Source organism: Oreochromis niloticus, linkage group LG20 (genome assembly GCF_001858045.2).
Source record: "Oreochromis niloticus isolate F11D_XX linkage group LG20, O_niloticus_UMD_NMBU, whole genome shotgun sequence".
Lineage (NCBI taxonomy): Eukaryota > Metazoa > Chordata > Actinopteri > Cichliformes > Cichlidae > Oreochromis > Oreochromis niloticus.
In genome coordinates, this window is record NC_031984.2 from 19668038 (window position 1) to 19691061 (window position 23024).

General features: G+C 41.2%; 2 protein-coding genes across 7 annotated transcripts in view; both read left to right on the forward strand.

Annotated features, from left to right (window-relative positions):
• The first annotated feature begins 1838 nt into the window (after positions 1 to 1838).
• Positions 1839 to 6797, forward strand: dhh (desert hedgehog signaling molecule). Its single transcript, XM_003448245.4, has 3 exons — positions 1839 to 2960; positions 5051 to 5312; positions 5470 to 6797. The coding sequence occupies exons 1-3, from the start codon at positions 2652 to 2654 to the stop codon at positions 6273 to 6275; spliced, it is 1377 nt and encodes a 458-aa protein (XP_003448293.1). The 5' UTR covers positions 1839 to 2651; the 3' UTR covers positions 6276 to 6797.
• Positions 6798 to 9543: 2746 nt separating this feature from the next.
• kmt2d (lysine (K)-specific methyltransferase 2D) overlaps positions 9544 to 23024 on the forward strand; it is a 30602-nt gene continuing 17121 nt past the window's right edge. For 2 of the 6 annotated variants that reach the window (XM_019349666.2, XM_025901855.1), the window contains exons 1-31: positions 9544 to 11335; positions 13604 to 13686; positions 13881 to 13989; positions 14077 to 14279; positions 14449 to 14558; positions 14640 to 14802; positions 15237 to 15408; positions 15549 to 15663; positions 15921 to 16099; positions 16196 to 16473; positions 16639 to 16755; positions 16902 to 17695; positions 17822 to 17953; positions 18105 to 18218; positions 18353 to 18457; positions 18542 to 18723; positions 19026 to 19190; positions 19353 to 19462; positions 19621 to 19665; positions 19772 to 19960; positions 20056 to 20226; positions 20332 to 20454; positions 20867 to 20988; positions 21084 to 21213; positions 21320 to 21406; positions 21489 to 21566; positions 21664 to 21822; positions 21956 to 22025; positions 22192 to 22430; positions 22524 to 22597; positions 22876 to 22926. In XM_019349666.2, the coding sequence (XP_019205211.1) occupies positions 13638 to 13686; positions 13881 to 13989; positions 14077 to 14279; positions 14449 to 14558; positions 14640 to 14802; positions 15237 to 15408; positions 15549 to 15663; positions 15921 to 16099; positions 16196 to 16473; positions 16639 to 16755; positions 16902 to 17695; positions 17822 to 17953; positions 18105 to 18218; positions 18353 to 18457; positions 18542 to 18723; positions 19026 to 19190; positions 19353 to 19462; positions 19621 to 19665; positions 19772 to 19960; positions 20056 to 20226; positions 20332 to 20454; positions 20867 to 20988; positions 21084 to 21213; positions 21320 to 21406; positions 21489 to 21566; positions 21664 to 21822; positions 21956 to 22025; positions 22192 to 22430; positions 22524 to 22597; positions 22876 to 22926 (4635 nt within the window). In that variant the 5' untranslated portion in view covers positions 9544 to 11335; positions 13604 to 13637. Of the gene's footprint in view, positions 11336 to 11556; positions 11578 to 12949; positions 13075 to 13603; positions 13687 to 13880; positions 13990 to 14076; positions 14280 to 14448; positions 14559 to 14639; positions 14803 to 15236; positions 15409 to 15548; positions 15664 to 15920; positions 16100 to 16195; positions 16474 to 16638; positions 16756 to 16901; positions 17696 to 17821; positions 17954 to 18104; positions 18219 to 18352; positions 18458 to 18541; positions 18724 to 19025; positions 19191 to 19352; positions 19463 to 19620; positions 19666 to 19771; positions 19961 to 20055; positions 20227 to 20331; positions 20455 to 20866; positions 20989 to 21083; positions 21214 to 21319; positions 21407 to 21488; positions 21567 to 21663; positions 21823 to 21955; positions 22026 to 22191; positions 22431 to 22523; positions 22598 to 22875; positions 22927 to 23024 lie in introns of those variants that run through there. The other 4 variants (XM_019349669.2, XM_019349667.2, XM_025901854.1 and 1 more) reach the window with 4 other exon arrangements.

Below are 23024 nucleotides of genomic sequence, written 5' to 3' on the forward strand. Positions count from 1 at the left end.
CAGTGGTGGGCAGTGAAAACGGGTGTGTGAGAGAAGGGGGAGTCGGTTAGGTGTCAGTTCCTTGACTTTCCTTGCCCTCACCCCCCTCGGAAACCCTTCTAATGGCCTCCATCTGAGGAAGTGGATCCTGCAGAATGTCTAATCAGCTCTATGAGACAAAACTAACACTTGAAAAGTCAAAGCTGGCATTGTTTAAAAAATGCTACTTCTATTTTACTGAATCTTAATTTCAAACCCTTGCTGCATTCTGAGATATCGGCTATTCGTCGAGTATGACCCAAATTCACAGTGCACCTGTAAGTGCAAAGGCACTGAGTGTGACCACCAGCTCAGGTGCAAGCACAGCCGTCTGTTTGGAAGAAACAAAGCAGGGTAGCCTAACCCAAGCAGGAAAGATCTCGTTTTCTGTGCTGTGGCTTTGCAGGAAACTGAACCATTCACCCAGTCATGTACTCCCATCCTGAAATGGGGGAGTAAAATGCTAAGAGCCAGAAGGAGGCAGGGGGAGGCTGGAGGATGGGGGCACCAAAATAAAAACTAATAATAATGACCTTTTTTTTCTCTTCCATCTCCAGCCCACAGATGTTTGCTTCCTTCCTTTCCCTTTCATGTCAGATGGAAATCTTTTTTTTCTTGTATAGCTTTGAAGAGAAACACTGATGTGAGTAATTGTAGATATGAAAGTGTTTGTTACTTTTTTTGATTGAGTTATTCCCTGCATTTGTTACAAAGGCTGATATCTCTCATCTGTGTTGCCTAAGCCAGACTTGAACCTTTCTCCATGTTTATCATAAGGACAGGAACATGCAGCTTCGCCTTACCACCCCTCCCTACAACATCCTGGGATCATCTAGAAACTTCCCCCAGCGAGAGTGCATTTCCATGGTCAGTGTGGAGCTCAGTGACCTGAGCTCCATCACTGTGCAAAATGAAATGTTTAGAGTACAATAAGTCACTTTATAAATAAGTCTTTTTTTCCTTCTTCTTCTTTTTTTTAAAAAAAAAGAAGATTACCTTCAGTTACAACAAACCATCAAGACATATACTATTTGAAACATTCAGTAAAGACAGGCCACCACTCCTCTGTTTCCCTGAAACAGCCACAGTGCAGAAACAGGCCTGATGTATTAGGTTCAGGAAGCCAGAGATAGGACAGTGACATGCACTTTGACCTTTAATCTGCCATTAATTTAAGCTTCCCTCTGCGATTACAGATGTCCCACCCTTGAGACACGGTGATTACTTTCTTTTCTGCTCCCACTTTGGGCATTATCAGACACATTTTTATAATTCTCGCCGCTATTGTTCTAGGGTGGATAAAAATAATAAATTGATGATAGGGCCAGCGGGTGTTTCCACCAAAGAGGTCTTGGGTGCGCTTGGTTCAGGAGGGTCAGGCTAGTTCCCCAAACACAGGAAGGCAGCACTGTAAGTCATAGTCTGTGGGTGTCAAGGCTGGACACTTGTGCTCCATCTTTAGGTCCTCACCTTCAACTCTTGTCTATTTATAACAGAAGCATGAGTGTGCTGTGGGAGGGATGAGCAAACAGAGGCAAGGACATGTTGGCTCAAAGCAACTCAACTGACAAGAAACTTTGGAAATTTAAGCTACTGTAAAAGCTCCATATGAATCCTAAATTTTGTGTTTTTAAAGGGTATTTATAATGAACAATTTGTCTTAAACAAAACAAAACAAACAAACAAAAAACTGAAATAGATCTGTGTATTATCTTTGTTGCAACTTTTTAGTTTTTTATGTCTAAACTTTCAGTATTTTGATAAGGGGGTGGGGTTCACGGTGTGAACATAAGTGGCCAAATGATGTGTCCTTTATATGGATGGATGGATGGAGGCGTGTGCTGTCGCGGTGGGAGCGAGCAGAGGAAGGGAGGGCAATCTTGTCCGGACGCTAATAAGAACCAATGGCTGGCGCAAGGTGGCCAGGAGCGCTGAAACGCGACAAAAGACGGTGGACGAAGGAGAGAAGGAAGAAAAAAAAAAGTGTCGGTAGAGGCATTACTGGATGGACAGCAGGGATGAGAGATTCATTGGAGCGTCCAGAAAAACCCCAGAGTCAGGCGGCTATCGGGCTTTAGGTGTGCGTCAGTTTGTGTGTCCAGTCCAGGAGACGGTGTGGGGGAGAGAGAGAGAGAGACACAGAGAGGGAGAGAGAGAAGCGGTAAGTGAGCAGAAATCCACCAAAACACCTGCGTCAAGACAGGCACCTCTGGAGGATATCTAAAGATGACTCTCAGATCACAGGAGACGTAGTTCCCGCTGATACGCACTGAAATCTTCAAAGAGCCTTTGTATTTCCACATTTTCAGTGACCTAACACATGCCAGACTTCAGCCAATCAGATCGCGCCGTCACCAAAACAGTGAAGCACTTGCTTTGTATTTTAAAACTTTTTTTAAATTAAGGAGAAACACCGGGATATGAAGTAACCTACGTGCCCCGGAACTTTATTAGTCTCTGGGCTAAAATAAATAAATAAAAATAAATAAATATCACCTCTAATGATCAATGATTTGGAATGGACCAAGATCTGACTCTCATTCACTTGCTGTCACACACCTGGAGCTATCACACCTGGGCTATTGCCGCACACATTGCGAGCCACTGACTTCTGGGAGACCCAACCCTCCTCAATGAAGCAGTTCTGGTGGGCCCACCTGGCACAGCTCACCCTGGTTGCTGTGTGGACTTTTATATGGCTGGTCCAGGGATGCGGACCGGGCCCGCGGTACGGCACCCGTCCCAGGCCCAGAAAGCTCACAGCCATGCGCCTCAAGCAGTTTTTCCCCAACTTATCAGAGAACAACCTGGGGGCCAGTGGGAGAGCAGAGGGCAAGATCGCACGCAATTCTGAGCGTTTCAACGAACTTGTGTCCAATTACAACCCAGACATTGTCTTCAAGGACGAGGAGAACACAGGCGCTGACCGCTTCATGACTAAGGTGAGACTAGTGTCGAGCTGGGTTGCATTTTTTTACAGTGTGATACAGTGATAACAGTCGTTTTCATTGATTTCCGTGATCGCTGGTGACTGTTGTGCAGTAAGTCCAATAAATGCCCAAAGATGCAGCACCAGATTGACTCAGTGAGGTGATGCACGGACTGACTTCCCTTTTCTGGATAGTCTCGTTGTTGGATGGTTGATCAGCTACATTTCCCTAAATGGACAAACTGCTGTTTGCACCTTCAAAACAAATCATATAATCCCAGTCATTATCTACCTGCACTTGCCAGTCTGTTAATAGATAAAAATGCTCAGCACGGCCTGTGTAAGCTTTAACCAAACCTTACCTCACTTTTTTTTTTAAAGATAAGAAGATAAGGATGTAATTTAACACTACCCTTAAGTGGCTGAGTTTTTCTACAGGAACATTTCCTTTTAATCTTTAACCAAAGTCTTTGTTATTTGAAATAACACACTTCCCATGACAGGTTCTCAGTGTGCCCAGCAGAAAAAAAATCCAGGCAGGGCACTTAAATTCCTGATTGATTTCTAAGGATAGGTAGCCAAATTTACAGTGTCTTGAGAAGACAGTCCACGTCCTCAAAGATTTAAGATCTGGGCCGCTTTAAAGAACTTTCAAACTACCCATTAGGAATGCCACACTTCTGAACGTGAACACAAGCTCCATTCACACTCAGATACTCCACGGTTTTGGATACTATCGTCTTGTGTGATTGTTTAGGATATTAATCTGTGTTCCTTCTCCTCCCGTAGGGTTTGTATGTGAGGGAAATCTGTGGTTGTATACGTGTGCCCTCCTGATACCAGTTTGAATGTGTGTGTATGTGTGCATGTGCCCCCTTTTTTTGCCCAGATGTGAAAGACGTTCTTTGTGCGTCATTTGGAGACTCAGAGGGGTCGCCTATACAAAATTCCCTCCTACTGAAGTAATGGCACCGTCGGAAAAGCGACTATTGTAGTTGTGACAATGAAATGCCTCTCTTCAATGGCATTGCGAGATAAATGTACCCAGTTTGTTTTCTGTCCTTCTCTCTTTTTCTCACTCTTGCTGTCACATTCCCAAGTCCGTGCCCATACATTCTTCCCCTCTGCCCTCTCTTTTTAGTCCCAACCTCAGGCCTCTGCTACGGCGCTTTCTTCTTTCCCAACTTCAGCTCCCATCGTTTGCTGTCACTTCCTCCTTCGCTGTTGATCCATTATGTATTCGAAATGAGCTTTACTGCCATAATTATAGGTTTCAAAACCTGCCACAGCAAAAGTCACAAGCCAGCGCCGTTCAGTAGCTGCATGAGTGTATCACCTCGGATGCTGACGTCATTATTTTTCAGCCTGCTATTTTGCGACAATGCTGACACAGTCTGTAACATTATGGCCCACGGGGGTGTTAGGAGTCACTGTGCACATATTTGATCACATGTCTCAGGGGTGAAACTGAGAAACTCAAGTCTGGAACAATCTGGAAAGGCAGAGAATGGCCTTGATTATTCTGTCACCCTGTTGAAAAGGCCAAGGAATGTGCCAAACTGGCTACAGTAGGGTTTGTTCTTGTACTCTGATTGTTTGAGCAAGGTTGAAATGGCCTTTAGCAGAGGAGAGGAGGAACTGTGTGATGATGCCAACTGACAAACAATCATAACCTGGGAGCTGGAGACAGAGCTGAAATACTGGAATCGTTTTCTGCTGAGGCGCACTGAAATCAGTCTACGCACTTAGGTGTAAAAACCACATTTTTCTTTTTCTGCCTACTGTTAGAGAGTGGTAATAATCATAAGTTTCTGTCTCTTGAACATCTCTTGTGTGCTGATGAGACTGAGTGACTTGTTTTTGGAAAATTAGGAACTCTTTAGATTCTACAGTTTCTACTTCTGAAAACTAACAAATCATCATCTGTTAGTTTGGGTTTCCGAGGGAAAAACAACACTGAGTCAAGTCAAGGTTTTTCTTCTGTGTTGCAATTTGTTGTAGGCTGAGATGGGTGCTCATGCTGATAAATTTGTGAATATATTTGCAAGTTTACTGAAGTGCTCCAAAATCAATATCTGCCCTCTTTCTTATTCTGCCCCGTAGCGATGTAAGGAGTGCTTGAACAGGCTGGCTATTGCAGTGATGAACCAGTGGCCAGGGATACGCTTGCGTGTGACAGAGGCCTGGGATGAAGATGGTAACCATCCTCCTGGCTCTCTGCACTATGAAGGCCGGGCTGTGGATATAACCACGTCTGATAGAAGACCTGAAAAGTACGGTCTCCTGGCCCAGCTCGCTGTGGAAGCAGGCTTCGACTGGGTCCACTATGAGTCCAAACATCGTGTCCACTGCTCAGTAAAAGCTGGTAAGTTTAAGAAGGTAGCTGCCATTAAAAGCTGTGCTTGTATTGTTAAATTACTTTACTTCAGTGTGAAATGTATCAGGATATTTAAGTTTATAAAAAAAAAGGGAACACAATTTGTGTTTACTCATTTTGGCTTTGTCTGCTGATCCTTCTGCAGATCATTCTCTTGCTGTGGAAAAAGGTGGCTGTTTCCCAGGCTGGGCCCGGGTAACTGTGGCTGGAGGGATGCAGAAGAGCCTGTCGTCACTCACTCCTGGGGACAGAGTCATGGCCCTATCTGGGACAGGCCAAGTCGTGTATAGCCAAGTCCTCTTGTTTCTCCATCGGGATCAACAAAGCTGGTCTGCTTTTCTGTCTCTGGAGACAGAACATGGACATAGATTGGCCCTTACTCCGAATCACTTGGTCTTTTTAGACCCGCACTGCAGACAAGAAAACAGTAAGTACCAGCCTCAGTTTGCAAGCAGGGTCAGACAAGGAGACTGTGTTCTCATACATACAGCAGAGCAGCAAGTGCATGCATCCCAAATCATCTCAGTTTCACTAACGGAAAGCGTGGGAGTGTATGCACCCTTGACAGACGCTGGAACTTTGTTTGTTGATGGCGTGCTGGCATCCAGCTATGCGCTGGTGGAGGACCACAGGCTTGCGCACTGGGCTTTTGGACCCCTGCGACTTCTCTTCTCATTCAAGCAGCTACTTTGGGGAGAAACCGCAGAAGAGCAGCAGGATACTGACATTCAAAAAAGTTGCACTAAGACTCCAATGCATGTTAGCACTTTGCCTACAAAGGACAAGGCAGGTGTGTATGTGAACAAACAAGTCAACGTGAGTGATGCCCTGAGGATGGAAAGTAGAGAGAAGCACTCCTTGCAGCAGGAGACATCAGAGGTGCACTGGTATGCTAGACTACTCTACAGTTTTGGGTGCGTTCTTTTAGACTCCGAGTCATTTCATCCTTAAGAACCAAAATCTTTGCACACCTAATAAGTGCCATAGCCTACTGCTACGTTTATACAATATGCTAACACTTCCCATTTATTCCTTAAAGGATTGAAAAACACTGGAAATGCTTGCTAGCTTTTACCCCCTATTTTTGTATAATAATCTGCCATAATGTTATACATGCTAACAAATGTATAAGAAACTGAACATAATGAGACACTTTGAGCAAGTTAATATAAAAATGGTAATACCAAAACTGTATCATATTTTTGTTTTGGTTTGGTTTTTTGTATGTATTTTATTTCAGCTATATATGTTAAAAAATACAATAAAAAAAAAAAATGAAATATATATATATATATATTCTAATGAGACAGGAATGAAATCCCTGAAGAATAGAATCTTTATTTTTGTACTTTCTGAATCATAATATATATATAAATATAAATGTTTCATTTTATTATAATATCTACTACATGTGCTGTATGCCCTTGCTTGTTTTCATGTCATAAATCAAATTAAAATTGTACTTTTATGAAATGGCAGGCTACCTTTTCTTTTTAGCTGTGGTGTAGATTGTTTTTGCATGTTAGGTTAATTGAAATTTTTACTTATTAAACAAAAATTAGTTGCTCAGTGTGGAGGGGGAAAAGGGATATGACAAGGAAATGATAGATTCCAGCACTTACAGTCGAGTTAATGTATGTTGTGTAACCCTGTGTGGAAACCCAGGTTAATGAAAAGCCCAGAGTATTTAATATTCCGCCACAGTGTGCAAACACTCTGACTTTATCTCAGTCACAGATCTCTGCTTTTCGAAGCCCACTTTAGGGTTTTGTTTTGGTTTTTTATCATCAGGTTTTTTTTAAAAATCGTATCGGCATTGCATCATTTTGCTTCACCCTTATCTGCTAATTGTTGCACATTACTTATGCCACTTTCTATTCTGTTACATCCCGCTTGTGCATCCCACCCAAAAATCTAGTCTAGCCTATAAAGTACAATGTGACTTCCTACAAAGACAATAAACATTACTAGTAAACATCTAATTTTTACCGGTTTCAAGTAAACAAATGTTTTAAAGGTTCATAATAAAGTGTAAGGCTCTGTTGAGGACTAGTCTGAGGTTATACACCCCCCTTGTGGAGGAACTGATATCATCCCACTGAGTTGTATTTGGTACCATCTAAATTAATAAATAGCAAACACTCCTGATCCTCTCTTAGCAGGCCTCAATTTGATTCAGAACATTTATTGTAGAGTATTATGAGTTAAAATGTTCATAATAACCTATCAAATAGGAGGACTTTATGCTGTTTTTCCAGCAGACAATATGACAAGGAGAGAGCTCCATACCAGAGTAACAGGAATCTGAAATCAAAACCAGCTCAATATTAATAAGTCAAACCACAAAACAGGTGAAACTCTATGCGATAAAAGTAACTTGAGCTGTTTATTTGAACCATCATCATTACTGTTCTATCAGAATATATTCTCATTTTCCAGTTCTGTTGTAAACATCTGTGAAGGTATTCCAGGGGATTATCCTTGAGATACAGGAGGCAGATGGTGGAGAGCATCCGCTTCACCTACCGCCCAATAGGAGAGTCCCGGTGCCCTAATACCACCCTCCCTGTGCATCTATCAGCCAATCAGCAACTATCTTCCAGCCAGTCTCAGCCGCCCCAAAATCTAATCCAATCTTACTAAAGCTGAATGGGGAGTTAACTAATCCTGTCAGGGGGACCAGTAATAACCTATTTTCAAAATGGAAACATGCACTCCCCACAGTCGTGCACTGAAAGAGTCAAACAGAAGTTGAATGAATATTACCATTTGTAAAAGAAACAAGTGTCAGTGAGGACTTTTCATGGCTACAAAATCTAGCGAAGGACATTTTTTGCCAACATTCCTTCCATTTTTTTAATTAGCAAAAGTATTTTTATTTTCGTCAATGCAAATAGCTCCTGTCGACCATGGTAAAAATGGCTTTATTATAGCATACCACAATAATTAGGTGTGTTATGATGACTCCTAAAGAACAATGATAAACTGTAATGTTTTTACAAAGAAACAAAAAAACCCACCAACTCTTATTGGAATAAAAGGTCACACTCAGAAGACCATTCCTTATTTATATGTGTTCACTCAGCGTAAAATAATTTCAGCAGCCTAATCTAAACCCCGAGGTGTATATATGCCTCTCCACATATGAAATTAATGCATAAATTTACCAGTGCAGGGTCAACTGTGCATCCACCCCCTGCACCAGGTGCATAATGCAATATGTATGATTGTCTTTATTTGTAGGTAAGGACCATTAAGAACTCAGATCACTCACATTCACTTCACAATTGTGGAATTATTTTTATTCTTTTTAAAAAAGTTACTTTCAGATGCTTCCTTATTCACAAGGGGTCACCACAGCACATACCTCTAGGTATGATTCCATCACCCCTGTTCTAGCCAACTTACATTGGCTTCCTATCAAATATCGAATCGATTTTAAAATTTTATTGTTTACTTATAGAATCCTAAATAATATGGCAGCTGATTACTTAGCGGATCTCCTCTGTCTGTATAGCCCTAAGACAGCACTAAGATCATCGGGTCAACTGCTCTTAGTGCAACCTAGGTCACAGCTGAAGACCAGAGAAGACCGTGCCTTTGCCATTGCCGCACCCAAATTATGGAATAATCTTCCTCTTGACATTCGTGCATCAGATTCTATTCAGTCTTTTAAATCACGTCTAAAAACGTACTTGTTTAACCTGGCATTTAAGGCTAATTAGTGTGATTTTCATCTGGCTCTGCATTTATATTATGTAATTATTTTATATCTGTAATTTGTATTTTATATTGGGATTTTATCTGTATCATGGTTTTACTTAAAAGCACTTTGGTGTACTTTGGTCTTTAAATGTGCAATACAAATAAATTTGATATGATATGATGATATGATGTGGCAGAGTTTTTACTCCAAATGCCCTTCCTGATGCAGGAATTTCTGTCCTCGGCTACTTAAAAATGTAGAGGTACAAGCAAGGTTCCTACTGTACCTGTAACAGTTGGGCGTTCTGCTCTAAGGCAGAATAAGAGTTAAACAGTAGATGATTAAACCTATGACCTTCTAGTAATCGGACCCACTGCTACCCAACCTAATTTTCTGTAGGTTCGCTGGATCATCTCAATGACTCTCGACCTTTACTTTGTGTTTATACAGCCTCAGGCCCCTGGTGTTTCAGCATGGGCTCAAGAAAGTGTGACACAAGTAGGTCAATGTCTTGATTTAATTAGAGCTACACATATATAATCTTCACAGTTAAAAAATCCCCCAAAATGACAACTTTTTGACAACTTTATAAATAAAAGCTTCCTGCAAACAACTCTTTACTGTCATGCAAGGTTTATCAGATTTTCTTGTAACTTGCCATCAGTCAGTCAGTGTCACAGCAGTTCTCAGGACAGCTTTCTTGAACCTATATTTTCCCGGGTTATCTGTACCACTAGTTTTCTCACAGTGATAAGGCAAAGATAAAGAAAGAAAACCACTTTACCCACTGACAGGAACTGGGGTTTGGTCACCTTCCCTGACATTACCATTGCACTTTTTAATCCTATCTGCAAATCAAATTTGAAGTTGCATTACAATGGTAAATATTTTAATGGAAAGGTCATACACTCAATGTGAATGATCAGATAAGAGATTTAAAATGTCTGCTTAAAGGCTGGGCATTTTAACACAATAAATGATTGTTATTCGTCCTGGGTTTTTTTGTTTGTTTGTTTGTTTTTTCTTCTTCCTTGTTTGATTCATCCTTCCTTGAAAGACATTTATCTTGCAGGCACATTGCAAAACAAAACAATGGTGCAACAAATTGCACGATTACACGATTTCAAAACGCGCAACATTACATGACCCGCTAAAAATTTATTTATTTATTTTTTAGATAATCGATTACGACCCATCGGTTTCAGAAGCACCGGGCAATGGCCATCAGAAAAACAGAGGCGGAAAAAATTAATCGTTAAACATAATGAACACATTTGTTAAATCAATTACAAAAATAAATTTGCACCACGACAAATTTAACCTAATTGAACCCACACAGATCGCGGCCCATCATTTAAACAAGCAAACCATTCATCAGCAGGCATATGCACAGCAGCTGTATTCTTACAATCATAACAGTCTAATGAAAAATGGCCTCCCTGGATCCGAAAATCAAAATGACCTAATATCTAATATCCACCATATTTCACTGGTCAGCGCTCACCAGATTAAAATCTTATGTGGTAAAAACTATTAGCCTCGCACAAGGATGTTCGCCGATTTACTCAAGGTTTAAAAAGTTTAGTAGAAACTAGTAGCAAATATAATTTCTGCCTCTTGGTTTGCATGAATTAATTTTTTGACGTAGTTGTTATTAGCTGGCACGGCTAGCAGCAGTTAGCCACTTGGCAGAACAGCCGTTTGAGGACGCGAAGTGAAGAAGAGATGCTAGTGACCCACACAAGGGTACCCATGCAAAGTTGACTCGCAAATTTAGGTAGATGAAAAGTCTGCGGTCGACTGACACCAGACACCAAAAAATGTACTTTTGGTTGCTTGTCAACAAAGTTCGGCGCTGTAATTTTCGCATACACTGTTGTGGTGGAAACTTGCAATAGCTTTTCACGACCTCGCGAGCGAGATTCCAGAGCAGAGCAAAAGCTAGCTGATGTTAGCCGTCCCAGCTAAAACCCAGAAGCAAGGAAAAGTAGTTAGTTTCGATTCGCTGTATGAAGCCGGGGAATCTTTACTAGACTTGTCTCTGTGGCTAACAGTTCCCCGGTAGCGTACGACCACATTCGACACAAAAGCTCAAGTTGCCTGTTAGCTAATGGCATTATCCATCTAGCTAGCAGCATCGCTCAGCCTGCCTTCCGCCGACGTGCACTTCCCCCCACTCTGACTCCAGCCGGCTAGCCGTAGTGTTAGTCCGGTACATAAAATGAAGCGACCATCAGCATTTTGGGACGCTGCGTGGCTCTGTGGATTTTGCTGATACATGAGGAGACGATATTGTTTTTGTGAGGTGAGCTGCTTTGATTATGGCTCCTTTAAACCTGTTACCTAAAGACACGCCAACCCTGACCTTAGACCGGGTGTTAGCTCTACAGTCGGTAGTGTTTAGCTGTTAGCTTCGAGTGGATGGGGGCTGTGTAGTTGCTGGAAAACTAGCAATGTTACCTGGGAGCTAACTTTAGGTTGAAATATGTTGCACATCGACTGTTTCCGCGCCATTATACGCAGTGTAGCAGTTGAACATTTTTAAAGGTATGTCCATGTTTGAAGGATTTTGTGTATTTTATGTAGTTTTGTCTCTTTCCAAGACTTTGCAGCTACGTCACTGTTGGTAGTTTTTAGCTTTTCCGTTTCAGCCTGCCGCCAGTGACATGGACATGGCAATTTTCTGGACAGAACCAACCCTTTGAAGTCGATGTTTACATTGAGAAATAGTGCTTAGCGCTGCAGTTGTTCAATTGTAAAATATCAGTAGCTTTTCTGTTATTATTTACAGTGACTGCAACAAATCGTTGTCGCTATTTGTAAAGAGTATAAACTGAAAGCAAACAGCTCTACCCTTAAAGTTAATTTGTAACGTTAACACTTTTAACGTCAACTTCGCTAGCCAGGATGTTAAGACGTTAAAGCACTCGTCGTGTTATTACTTTTGCTTTGCGTGTTATTAACTGTATTATTGAGATAAAACATATATGGTATCCACATGAACTGAGATATGAGGCCAGTTAGATTTGGAAGATCTAGTTTGTTGTCAAGAAGAGAGCGCGTTTCTGGTGCCATCGAGTGTGTTTAATACGGACATGCAACGTTAACGTTTCATTTCGTGCAGTAGCTCAGTTGCATTTTCCAGCTAGCAGCGTCTGTGTAATCTGCTAATGATGCACCACCAGGCAATATGATAGTACTTTTAATCGCGTTGAAATTGTTTGGGAGTTTTTCGTTTTTTGTTCCCACTAATAGGAAAGACATGCAAAACAACCCTGGGTAATTTTGACAAGGATTGAAATACTTTTGATACTTTGTGCTGTATTAAATGCGTTAAATTCGGCTTGTAATAACTGATGCTTTTGTGCATGAACCACCAGAAAAGCCCAATCGTCCTCGGGCTGGGATCCGCTTCCAGCTGCCCCAGTGAAAACGAAAAGGAAACATTACGAAATGTGTATGACAGCGTTAAGCCACAGGAAGGCTTTTTCCTCAAGTATGATGGCACAATTTTGATTTTGTAACTCCTGAAAAAACGCTCTTCTGTGTTTGATTTGTACTTTAAAGCCATCGTCCCGTTATTTACCAGCATCGCACTGATGTCGATTGTGCGGGTGTCTTTTTCGGTTTCGCGATCATACTTATAAATCCTAGCGAAGCTGTAATATAGCAAAAACATAAGGGCTGTAATGCGAATTGAAGTTGTCCGACCTCGTTTAAAATGCCTGTTAAGAGCTTTAAACGTTACACTCATGTGAATGCGTCCTTTGATTAGCTATGTGGGTAAAATATGGTGAGGCCCTCGTTGTTTGTTTTACAGTATTTTTGTTAATGGCGTGAACCTCGCAGCGGAACTATGATGCTAGCGACGAGGTTCTGCACGAAAGGAGCCCCGCTGCAACAGGAAGCTCCACACACGGAAGTTGTATGTTCTTTGTGTATCCCGATTTATGGTTGTTTTATTTAGCAAAACACCATTTTAGTTTTAACATTTCGCGCTTTTCCACCAAAACTGCTTGACCGATTTGGATTATGAATTGCTGGGTAATAACTTGAGTTGTTAAAACGTTGTGGGATTGATCGTGCTCTTATAACCTTAACGCTGTTTTCACGAGTTTGCGAAAAAAGCTCGATTGTACTGGGATAAATACAAGGAAATTATCTTAAAAAAAAAGAGGGGGGAAAGAAACAGCAGGCATTATTTATTAGTTGTGTTGTTGGCTTTTATGTAAAAGTGGGTTTGGATGCGTAGAGTGTGCATTTTGTGGTTAAGATGGCTTTTTATGTTTAATATGTTGTATTATGAACATTTGGGGTTTTCTGTCTCAGCAAGTGAGAAACTGGAGATCACTTTACTGTTCAGTTTTGTATAGGAGAAAATAAGGAAAATCTTTCAGGTTTTTTCATTTTTATTTTCCCTACATTATGTGATGATGATGACATTAGCATTTTAAAATACTATGCCCATTTTAATATTTTTTTTTTTTTTAATTTACAGTATTGTGGAATTACCATAATAATTAGTATGACAATGATTTGCAAACTGGTGCTAGTTCACATTTTTAAATTGCAGATCTCTGTCAGGGAGGTCAAAATCAGTACGGGGGATGGACGAGCAGAAATCAAACTGCGAAGAGAATGACTCTGAACCAACAGGTAATGTTTTCTTTGCTTCCCGTACTCTCTTCTGCACCTTTATAAAGATAATGGTGTGCTTTTGCCTTGTAAGCTGTGGCTACCATTGTGAATAAGGGAGCAGGTGAAAGTAGCTATTTGTGTGTTTCATGCAATTATTCCTAACATTAAAAAAAAAAAAAAATGCGTTAAACATGTTTTTTCCTTTTGTCTAGCTGATGACAATGCCACTGCAAAGCAGCTTGTCTCTTCTGACGGGGAGTCTAAGGCCATTCCTGCTGCGGAGGAGTCGAGTGCTAATGCAGCCTCTTCTAGCACATCTGTGTAAGCCCTTTGTTATATAATAAAACCTACTGTGCTTCTTGCTTTATCCAAAGAAGGTGCTTTCAACAATTTCTCACCTGTGTACAGAGAGAGCGTTCGAGCCTGTGCGCTTTGTAACTGTGTGGAGCGGAGTCTGCATGGACAGCGGGAACTGAGGCACTTTGGACCATTTTCTGAGCGGCCAACCCTCCAGCCATCAGCTTCCCCACTGCCACAGCCTGGAAATGATGACCTGTCTTCCATTGGATTTCCTGATTCGCCTTGTCTGACAGCACTCCTTGATGACTCAGGTTAAAGTCAAAACAAATATATGTGTGTGTGTGTACATATATGTAAATACTATATTTAATTTGTGTTAGAGCTATTTGAAACATATTAGGTTCTATCTACTAGAGCACACTGATGTAGAACAGAGGTTTGGTTAGATATTTTACTAATGTTGGGCTTTATTATAAACAGGAGGATGTTGGGTTCATCACTGGTGTGCAGTGTGGTCAGAGGGAGTAAAGCAGACAGAGGATGAAGAGTTGGAGAACGTGGATAAAGCTGTTATCTCAGGGACACAGCGGGTAAGTGTAGTTTGATTAACCTGGATTATATGTACTCGATGAAAATATAAAAACAAACTTGATACCCGTGGTTTGCTTCAGAATTGCGAATACTGCAAAAGGCTGGGTGCAACCATTCGATGCCATGCTGAGGGCTGTTTGCGGTTCTACCACTTTCCCTGCTCAGCAGCCAGTGGATCTTTCCAGTCTATGAAACAGCTGGTCCTCCTCTGTCCAGAGCACATAGATAAGGCAGAGGAGTTGGGTAAGTGAAACAGAAACCTTTGTCAGAATTGTAATGACTTTCTTACACAGTGTCAGACTAGGACTTTACACACATATGATGTCCTGCTGCCAATCAAACAGCAAAAAAGTAGAAAAGCAGCATATTGTTTGGCTTGGATATCTGTTATGCTCCATGTATATCTGGCTCATCGTCTGTGGATTGGGAGTTTAACAAGACTTAAAGAGCTCTTTATTGTTTAAAATGTCAGCTATCTGTATAACTTAAAAGTAGACAAAAAGAAATTAACTTGTCTTTCTTAAAAAGCTGAAACCTTGCTAAAATTTAAACAAAATATGAGAGTTAAGTGCTCGTTTCCTACCTTGTTGAGTCTCATGATAATTTAAGGTGAACTGAAAATATTTTTATTAAACCTATTCATATGGGGTTTTTTTTTGTTTGTTTGTTTTATGCAGCTGGTGAAGAGTCTTGGTGTGCAGTATGTGACTCAGCAGGCGAGCTCACAGATTTGCTCTTCTGCACGGGTTGTGGTCTCCACTACCATGCAGCCTGTCTGGAGATTGGAGCCACACCTATCCAGAGGGCAGGATGGCAGTGTCCAGAGTGTAAAGTGTGCCAGACTTGCAGGTGAGTCTAACAGTCTCGCATCGTTCTTTTTTCTCAGATGTGTGTCCTGTTTTACTTTGGCTTTTTTGTGACTGATTATTTAATGATTCTATTTGCATTGATTAAATCTCCCTTTTCCACCTATTATTACTTTTTCTTAGACAACCAGGGGAAGACTCCAAAATGTTGGTATGTGATGCTTGTGATAAGGGATACCACACCTTCTGTCTCCAGCCAGCCATGGATTCTCTTCCATCTGACCCATGGAAATGCAGAGTAAATCTTTTTTTTTTTTTTTTTTGAACCTCTATCCAAAAAGATTTCCGTATATTGAAACTGGACATTTAAAAGGGACATTCACTTATTTAATAAAACATATTCGTACCTTATTTTATCCAAATTGTTTCTGTTTAAAAAGACATTGGTAGAAGTTTTTTTGTTGTATATTGTTTTTTTTTTTGTTTTTTTTTTCCTGTCTACTTTTTTTTTTTTTTTTTTTTGGTAATTTTGCTCTATAATCTTTATTCTATTAGAGGTGTCGTGTATGTATGGTGTGTGGAGTCCGTGGACTAGTGCTGCCAGGCTCAGCCCAGTGGTTTGATAACTACGCCGTGTGTGAGGGATGCCAGCATCACCGCAGTTCTATATGTTGTGTGTGCAGCAAAGCTGCCAACCCGTCTGTTGCTTTGCAGTGTTGCAGCATGTGCCACAGGTTAGTTTAAAATACTACACAGTTTGTGTGGATGTGTGACCATGTCAGTGTTACGATCATATAAAAAAAAAAAATCTTAATAATCTTTTGTCTCAGATGGGTTCACAGCGAGTGTAGTTCAGCGGGGGAACCCCCAAAAGCTGAGATCATTTGCCTGCTTTGTAAGGAGGGTCAGCAGCAGCCAGTTGCTGAACCATACACAGCAGACACTCAGACCATAACGTCCCTTAAGGAAACTGAAGGAGACATTAAATTGGTGGAAATGCCAGTCCAAATGGATACAGTCTTATCAGAAGTGACACCAGGACAGAAACGCACATTAGAAATGGGACAGGCAAAAGATGAGGCTGATAAAGAGACACCTATGGACTTTGGTAAGTCATTCATTACTGTGCACTACATTAGACCAAACTTAAAAGAAATGCCTGTGATTTGCATATGGCTGTCAGAGCATTTTTGTTATTTATTTATTTATTTATTTTTTTTTTGGTGTGTGTGTCAGCAATGTTTTTATTTAGTTTAATTATTTTTCATCTTAGGGATGGAGTTTGCAGCTGTTCAGGCAACAAACACTGTGGAGAGAACAATGAAGGGAGAGCCACCCTTACCAACAGAAGCTTTTGGTTCTGAGGGACCAGCTCTGCTTGAGTCTACAGGTAAACCAAGGTCACATGATAGATGTACTATATATGAAAATAAACACCAAGCAGAACTTGATTTTTTTTTTCCAATGTGCTTTGTATCTAATAATGGATGTAAAAATGACAGTGCTGATAATCACACATTCCTTCATTTCAAATAGGCTGTGCAACAACAGAGCAGAGGGGCTCTTGTCCACCCGCTGCTGAAGACGGAGCCAAAGAGGCACAGAGTCAAGTGGCAGCTTCCCAGGGTCCCACAGCAGAGACACAGTTTAACAACAGCTGTAAAGTAGAACCAACACCAGTGTCACAGCAAGGCCCTGAAAGCATGGAGGTGGATGAGGAGAAGCAAGAGGCTCCTCCCTCAGTTAAACAAGAACTATCACAAGAGTTATTGAAGAGTGCATCTGGTGACATCTGTATAGAACCGTTCTGTAACGATCCCCAGAAGTTACCAGCTTCCACAGTCTCTGTGGTTAAAACGGAGCCTTTGTCTATGGATGAAAAGCAGGAACGAAGTCCATGCCATGACTTCCAGTTGCTTTCTAATCGTTCTTTATCAATAGACACACAAGAGTCCCTCTCTGCAGCTGACATAGAGGGGAGGTTATTACCTCACTCTGAGGAGGAGGAGGACGAGGAGGATGAGGATGATGACCAAATGAAAGGACACAGTGAGGACATCAAGAGAAAACTACAAGAGGTTAAGCCGGAGTTGTTGCTGGATGAAATGTCAAATATGAGCCATGGTGATGAGAGCAGCAGTGGCTTTCTAGGCTCTCCAGGAGAACCCGACCCTCAGCTTTCCATGGAGCTTGGCCTTGTACCTTCCAGCCGCTCGCACACTGACAACTTGCTCACTGAGACCGATGACTCTCTTCCCTTTGAACCTCTCAGAAGTGACAGAGAAAAGGCCAAACGCAGAGGGTCCCCAGGCCGCTCAAGGGTCAAACAGGTGAGGTCACAATGTACTAGTTGATATATATTTTTTGATAGCTGGCACTAATTTAAGTCTTTGTTTTTATTATGTCATTGTTATAACGTGACTTGACATTGAAAAGGCTGTTTCTATGAATTGCAGGGACGAAGCAGTAGTTTCCCTGGAAAGCGTAGACCTCGAGGTGGTGGTGGAGGTGGTGGTGGTGGTGGAGGGAGAGGGCGTGGTGGGAGGTCACGCCTTAAAGCTATGGCCTCCTGCATCGACGCCTTTTTGGTGAGTTGCACTTTTTGAGCATGTTTTTTTTTTTTGTTTTTTTTTTTAAATGTTGTTTAACTTTTTAATATTTTAGTAATATGTAGTTCTTATAATTTTCATAAATTTGCTTGAAATAAAATACTTCTGCAAAATTACTACACTGTTACAGCTAAGCATGACCTCAGACACTGGACTGAGTAAGGAGGAAGACGAAGAAGAAGATGACACCATGCAGAACACAGTTGTTCTTTTTTCAAACACCGATAAATTTGTTCTGCTACAGGTAAAGCTGCTTTGACGTTTTCACTTACCCTGTGTGGATTTGCTGTGCTAAGCACTGCAGTTGACATTTCTGTATGACTGCAAATTTACTTATTGTTCTTAATTTTTCTCTTTTGTTTTCTCTCGTATTTTTAGGACATGTGTGTCGTCTGTGGCAGTTTTGGAAAGGGTGTAGAGGGGCAATTGCTGGCTTGCGCACAGTGTGCCCAGTGTTACCATCCTTATTGTGTTAACAGCAAAGTAAGAACAATGCTAAACTTATGATGGATTATGTTTTCATTGTTTTGTTTTGAAAATCCAGATTAAATTTGATGTCTTCTGCAGATCACCAAGACGATGCTTCGTAAGGGCTGGCGTTGTTTGGAATGTATTGTGTGTGAAGTGTGTGGAAAGGCTTCAGACCCGTCTCGTCTGCTGCTGTGTGACGACTGTGATGTCAGCTATCACACCTACTGCTTGGATCCTCCCCTGCACACTGTACCCAAGGGTGGTTGGAAGTGCAAATGGTAAAAAGAGAGAGAAATAATAAAAAAACAAGAAACTTAAGTGCACAAAGCTTTGTTCATCCATGTAGCTTTGAATTGGGTCAAATGGAAATGAATATATCCAAATTTGCATATTATGTAAAACACTGGTGGCTCAGCCTTCATTTGCAATTCAGAGGCCCATCCCTCCGGCTCTTGCTTCTGTAGCAACAGAAAATTTGTTACACCAATCACATTGGTATCAGTAGTTTTATTTTTTTAATCTTGCATATTAGCTGGAAAAATGTTATAAAGCACTACACTACATCTGTATCTCTGTCCAGGTGTGTGTGCTGTGTGCAGTGTGGTTCCAACTCACCAGGTTTCCACTGCGAGTGGCAGAACAACTACACACACTGCGGGCCTTGCGCCAGCCTCGTCACCTGCCCGGTATGCCGGGAGAATTTCATGGAGGAGGAGCTCTTGCTGCAGTGTCAGTACTGCGATCGGTGGGTGCTGATTATTGGAACTACACACAAACGCACAAAATAACCAGAAAATGAAAGCGAGGAAGGCATTACTTATGTATTTTTCATATCATAAATTATTCCATATCATCTTTGATTTGTTGAAAAGTGCGCATAGCTAGGTTTTTATGTGTGCCTATGCAGATGGGTCCATGCCGTCTGTGAGAGTCTGTACACAGAGGATGAGGTGGAACAGGCTTCTGATGAGGGCTTTGCTTGCACATCTTGCACCCCATATGTTCCAAAACCTGTGGGTAAGTCTCAGATTGACAGTGTCTAGGTCTTCAGAAATATAATTAAGATATTGTGGGGGTTTTTTGTTTCTTTTGTTTTTGTTTTTCCTTTTTTGACTCGTCGTTTCATTGGTGACACAGTTTTCTTTTTCTCCCTACTTTTTGCCCTTTGGTCACAGTAGTAGAGTCAGCCATTATGGCTTCAATAAAGATAAAAGAGCCAGGTAAGAAGATGTAGTTCCTTATGTTAGTTAATTATTCCAAGTACATTTTCTGAGTCTGTGCCCTTTATTTTTATTTTTATTTAAATTTGTAATTGTCACTTTTTAGAGCCCCAGTTCTACCGTTTGGAGGGTGTTTGGCTTACAGAGTCAGGCATGTCCCTGCTTCGTAGCATCTCCATGTCTCCTCTGCACAAGAGACGGCAGCGTCGCTCCCGTCTTGGCACTATGTGCTCTGAAGGAGGTCCTGATGGAATGGATCTAAGAGAGGTTGAAGGAGAAGGGGATGAGGGAAAAGGTTTGGACAATTTCCACTCATTCATTTGTCTCTAAAGAGTTTTCAGGATTATTTTGTGCCTTTTACAATAAATAAATGTTCCTCTATGTAACCAGGCTGTGGGGAACCCATGGACTGTGAATCAAAAATGGACCAACCTGGGAGCCCTGAGAGAGATGGTGGTACTGAGCGGGATGCAGGTGCTGACGGTGACTGTGAGGGTCTTAAAGGGGGAGCAGAGGAGACAGATGACAGCAAGAAAAGAAAGCGAAAACCTTACAGGCCTGGTATGCAATCATGAATGTGGCTGTATAAAGGCATTTACAGTATCTACATAGACGTATCATCATATCCAAAATAATTAAAACATATGTTTCCTTTAATTATGTTAGGAATTGGAGGTTTTATGGTGCGACAAAGGAAGTGTCACACACGGATGAAGAAAGAATTTTTTGCCCAGTTGGCTGGAGAGACCATGTTGGATGGACAGCCAATTGAGCGAACTATTGAAGAAGGTTTGTGACAACAATAGCTTGCTATGGAACATAGGAGCTTGTTCACCTTCTTACTGATCTAAGGCTGCATTTAGACGGATATAAACCACTGACATCAAACCAAGTCCTTGTTTACTTAATTAAAGCCACAATGCTGAAGTGAATGAGGTGGTAAAGTAGAGGAATCAAGCAAAAAAATAATCAGGGTGATTCAATAGAAAATCGTGATCAGGACTTAATTTGTGACAAAATGCTTTAAAATCTGACATGATGCAGAAACTACATGCCCCCACCTTCACACACGTAGACATTTTTAATGTTCAACTCCCTTGGAACATCCTCATCTCTGCTTAACTTGTAGAGGTGTGATTCAACGTATTTTATGCAAATAACTTAAACCTAAGAAAACTGAATGTTATTATTATATTTTTAGGGCCCCACCCTGACACAGACAACATTATGGATCCTAAACCAGTGGAGGGAGAGGAACAGGCCAAGAAACGTCGGGGTCGGAAGAGGAGCAAACTCGAGGATATGTTTCCAGCTTATCTCCAGGTTTCTTGTCTCTCTATGTGCCATGTTTTAAAAGTGAAAATAAAGATATGCACTGATTTGATGTATATATTGTAAACATCTGTAATTTCCGGCAGGAGGCATTCTTTGGAAAGACACTGATAGACTTGAGTAAGAAGGCAGTGATGATACCTCCAGGGCAGAGGCCAGGTTCATGCCCCATCAGACCTACTTTACCAGCACCAACCAAGAGTACTACCCCAGACAGTAAGAACATTAACTTGATATTATGGGTTATTTGGTATAGAATGTGGGATGCTGGTTAAGAAAAAAAGTCACTGCAGGATATGTAACTTTTTGTTTCTTTCATTAGCTGATGCCGGGGATCGTGTGGTGGACATAAATTGTCCTCTCAAGCAAGAGGGGGGTGAAGCCCCCCAGGCTCAGGGAGACGGTGCAGGTAAGTATCTATATGGGAAGTGAAGTTAATAGACCTTTTTAACATGCAGTTCCGGGTTGTTTTAAAGTTTTACACCTTTTAGGGATTCCTACACCATCCTCATCGCAGACAAACCAGGTCTCAACTGATCCTCATGATTCTGATGCAGAAAAAAGTGAAGGTAATTTCCTGAGGAGGGCACAATGCTATATAGCATTTAAGAATGACTTGTAATATCATTTATTCCTTCCTTCCATGCTGTTGTACTTGTGTGATAGGTCTTCCACAGGGGGTGGAGAGTCAGGACTCTGAGCAGTTCTTCAGGAAGGTTCTGGGAGTGTCGGATGGTTCCTCCTTGGGAGGCATGAAGCCCATCTTGGAGGGCAATAAGGGAGAACTCAGTCGTAGTGCTTTGCCACAGAGACCTCTCCCCTCAGGTGAGAACAAGGGTTTCCTACAGATGTTCATATAATTCAAACCGCAGCTATTATTACCTGTTGTATGATTCCTGAATTATTAAAAGCATGATTGAAATACTGTTGTATTTTAATTCAATTACCGGAATTGCAGGGTCCCTGCCCTCAGCTGGAATGATGGATGCCTTTCCTGGAATTTCTCAGTCACCGTTCTTCGACATGCGGTAGGCTCATTAGTGCATTTTATTTCACAGCATCTCAGTTATGTAGTTAATACTCATATAAAAGCAGAAGCTTAATTCCCAATGATTTATAATTTTTTTTTTCCCTGCATGTGGCCTTTTCATTTGACCAAAAAACAAACCCTCTAACTTATTATATGGTGTACAGGGACAGAGGAGGGCTGTTCAGTCCAGATGGCAGTGAGGAGAGCCCTTGGGCAACTCCCTCTACCCCAGCAACTCCTTCCTCCCCACCAACCCCCACAGAGGGAGAGGGTGATGGTCTGTCCTATAACCAGCGTAGTCTGCAGCGCTGGGAGAAGGATGAGGAGCTTGGAGAGCTCTCAACTATTTCCCCTGTTCTTTATGCCAATACAAACTTCCCAACTCTCAAACAGGACTACCCAGGTTAGTGTAGAAGAAACCTATTTTATCAAAGTCATGATTTTTAAGTTTATGTCACAGTTGTAACGTAAGTGTTAAATATTTCTCTCATCACAGATTGGGCTAGTCGCTGCAAGCAGATCATGAAAATCTGGAGGAAGGTCCCAGCTGCTGACAAGGTTCCATATCTGGTAGGTTCTCTGTTTTCTGTTTTTGCTTTGTTTAATACATTATTCTTTCACATTATCATTTGTTTGGTGTAATTCTCTTTTTAACACATTTCTAAATTTGCAGTTGGTCATATACTAGGTCCTCCTTTTAAAAAAAAAAAAAAAAAAAAAAAAATTATTCATTGTGTTTTTTAGTCTCTTTTTATAAGAGTTCATGCTTGGACTTGTGTGCGCCTATATGTATGTGCAGAAAATGACTTTTTCTCTCTCTCCCTCTCTCTCTCTCTCTTTCTTTGTAGCAAAAGGCCAAAGATAACCGAGCAGCTCAGAGGATAAACAAGGCACAGAAGGTGAGTTAAAAGTAGATTTCTTTTCTTTTAAGTTTAGCAAGTGACTTCATTAGATTTATGGTGTGTGTGGTTAATGTTCCTTTGGTGCTCTTTTTACC

Bases quoted from the DNA above. Each gene is read 5' to 3' on its own strand.
- dhh (XM_003448245.4), top strand. From the start codon at position 2,652: ATGAAGCAGTTCTGGTGGGCCCACCTGGCACAGCTCACCCTGGTTGCT. The intron at 2,961-5,050 runs GTGAGACTAGTG...TCTGCCCCGTAG, and splicing joins CTGACCGCTTCATGACTAAG to CGATGTAAGGAGTGCTTGAA. The intron at 5,313-5,469 runs GTAAGTTTAAGA...ATCCTTCTGCAG, and splicing joins CCACTGCTCAGTAAAAGCTG to ATCATTCTCTTGCTGTGGAA.